This window comes from Helianthus annuus, chromosome 3 (genome assembly GCF_002127325.2).
Source record: "Helianthus annuus cultivar XRQ/B chromosome 3, HanXRQr2.0-SUNRISE, whole genome shotgun sequence".
In the NCBI taxonomy this organism is placed as follows: Eukaryota; Viridiplantae; Streptophyta; class Magnoliopsida; order Asterales; family Asteraceae; genus Helianthus; species Helianthus annuus.
The window spans coordinates 137,088,767-137,091,753 of record NC_035435.2 but is presented as its reverse complement, the minus strand read 5'-3'; the positions used below and the strand labels follow the sequence as shown (position 1 = coordinate 137,091,753).

The 2,987-nt window shown below is 38.8% G+C and overlaps 1 protein-coding gene across 1 annotated transcript; it reads left to right on the top strand.

Moving 5' to 3' along the window:
- The first annotated feature begins 260 nt into the window (after nucleotides 1-260).
- Nucleotides 261-1,089, top strand: LOC118490510. The gene is made up of 3 exons (XM_035988183.1): nucleotides 261-546; nucleotides 644-907; nucleotides 1,064-1,089. The coding sequence occupies exons 1-3, from the start codon at nucleotides 489-491 to the stop codon at nucleotides 1,087-1,089; spliced, it is 348 nt and encodes a 115-aa protein (XP_035844076.1). The 5' UTR covers nucleotides 261-488.
- The last annotated feature ends 1,898 nt before the right edge of the window (nucleotides 1,090-2,987 follow it).

The following is a 2,987-nucleotide window of genomic DNA, read 5'->3' as shown; positions in this document are numbered from 1 at the left end:
GTAGTGAACCCTAACCCTCACATTTTTGATCAGCCGCTTTGCAAGAAGTTCTCTCCTATACTTTTGTTCCCTGCATTCTCTAACACACACACGCTCACAAAAGGAGAAACCTTATCTACTTCAACCCTCAGACACCTCCACATATCATCATCCTCCCTCATTCCTCTCTTGATTACACTCACAAATCAAACCCTTAAACAAGACACAACACCTTCCTCTCTCGATTTCCTTTGCCGGCGAGTCATGAGGAGGAGCCGACTCCCTTCTCCGACAACACCCATCAACAGACGCCCCCCCCCTTCAGTTGACGGCCGACCACCACTGTGGTGGCGGCGCAAGGTGGTGCTTCCGATGAGACAGATAGACAGAGAGTAAGACAGAGAGAGAGAGTGAGACGTAAGAGAGAGAGAGGGAACGACAGGAAGGAGAGAACTCTCCGGCCACCGTGAGCGGTGACGGGTGTCTCCGACGGCAGTGGTGGTGCGGCTATGGTGGTGTCAGCGGCAACATCAAGCAACGACACCCCTCCACTTTTGACGAGTTCCGGTGAGTAAGTCCAGTTGATTTTCTTTTATTTTTTACTCAGATCCGTTGGATCCATTGCAGTTAAACCATCTGTTCTCGTTTTTTTTCTAAAGTAAAGTGGGGATGGTGGCTGAGGTGGTGCTGGAGCGGCACGTCATCGGCGGCGGCGGAGGTGATAGTGGTAGATGGTGGGGTTCGGGCACAGACAACCGGTTCAATAAAGCCGGTTTTGGTACAGGTCAAACGGTCAGATTACGAGCTCGTTCTGGTCAACATCTGGGTTCGGGTCAATCACGGTCAACTCAGTCATTGGCTCGGTCAACTGGTCAACACGGGTCAAACCTGGTCAACGCAGCCAAAAGTCAGCCAACGCGAAGATCTGGTAAAGTTTTAGTGACGCGAAAAGTAGTTTGGATTGATTTAGTTTTTTTTTTATTTTTAGACTACGCGAAACCGAGCTCGACCCGATTAGTTTACACTTATACATTTGCGACTTAGTATGTTCTTTGCGTTTTTAATGAAAATTATACATATATAGTATTTATGTTAATGAGATATTGTTGAAAATTTGTTGAATTTTGATAAAATATATGGACACTTTGATTGTCGGGATCGTCCAAAAACAGAGGAAACTCTGTCCGTTTTCCGTAAAAACTCGATATACGAAACATATTTTGTTACATAAACGACACCCATCAGAAGTTAAAGTGATTCTTTCAAAGATAAATATGTACGTATGTTATTTTGACAAACACTAGTTATAACTTAGCGAAACCCGACACTTATGTATATAAATATAATTTTCTATATTTATTCAAACGTCGATATTTCTGAGTACTTTTATAAGATATATATAACGTTTATATTTATTTCGAACACCGATACTTCCGAATACTTTTATAAAATAAATATAACTGTTCATATTTATTTCAAACGGCGTTACTTCGTGTTAGATTATAAAATCAATTTAATCGCTTATATTTATTTTAAATGTCGACTTTAAACTTTCTTACGAACTAAATATAGTTTTTATATTTAGTTCAAACGACTGAAATCGGAGTTTATATTTTAAACTCACGACTTAAAATATATGTATATATATACACACTTTTATTTCCATCTTACGACAACTACGATGACACGAACCTCTATCCACCTACGTATTTCTATTCGCGACAACTAACACGATGCCGTAAGTATATTTATATTTAAATATATATATATATATATATATATATATATATATATATATATATATCTTATCACACTCGAAAACTAAGCCGATCTCGAGACTTAGTTTTATCCCGATTATAACGGGATCAAATAACCAAGATTGGTTATTCTAAATCAAAACAATAACACCTTTATAGAATCGTTTACTTAACGATTCGGTAGAGCTCGGACACGTAGTTTAGCTACGTCAATTTAGTTAGAAACTTATAATTATTCCTTGATTAGGAATGCTTTAGTTGCACGCTAGCGAGTTCACATTCGTGGGATGACACTACGGAATCACTTTTAGCTAGCTTTGCACAAGGATGTCGAGGTGAGTTCATAACCCCCACTTTTTACTGTTTTACATTTTTATAAAATGTTTTCGGGGGTGGAAAGACATGCAAGTTTTGCAAAATCACACAAGGTTTCGATAAATGAATATTGCATATTTATAAACCATTTTGCAACATGATTTTAACAAACTCAAATGGTTTACGAAAAGATTATGCTAAACATACCGGTTTATAAAAACATTAGTGTTTTTCGAAACATGCATGAGTTTTAATAACACGAATGGCGTGGGCAAAGGCCCAAGGACATGGGCAGAGGCCCAAGGACATGAATAACTCTCACATTATACGTTAACTAGGGTATGGTTAAGCTAGGGAATGAACTGTTAGATCAGGTGAGCGAATAGTAATCTCTCTTAAGTGCCATTAATCTTGTATAAGACCGAGGGCAAAAGTGGTAGATCTATCGGGTGTAGCGAGCCCCACTCTTGGGTCCTTGTGTGGCCCATGTAGTGCTTTTGTTGTTCTAACCGGGTGGACCGGGGGAAATCCGCTAGGGTTGAGTGCTTCCTATGTCGCCACACATATTAATGTCCTTGCAAAACATTAATGATCTGTTCATAGACGCTTACATACCAGTTTTAATACTCAGATTTTCAAATGTTTTTAAGATTCGTTTGAAGTAAACTCACAAATACATGGATTTACAAACTTTGGTAACGTTTTTCAAACTATACCTAAGTAAGAGGACACGCTGATCCTGCTTACAAAGGTTCGTTTGGGCTCGGCCCATTCTCTCTCGTGCAATGCACAAAGACTCTCGTGGGCTAGACTCACAGTTTTCATATATCATGCCAAGAAAATGATTTTACTATATTTTCTCAGCAACTTTAAAACCGGTTATCAAAAAGATTTATTTTAAATCTTTTCAAAACAAACTATGAACCCGCTCAACTT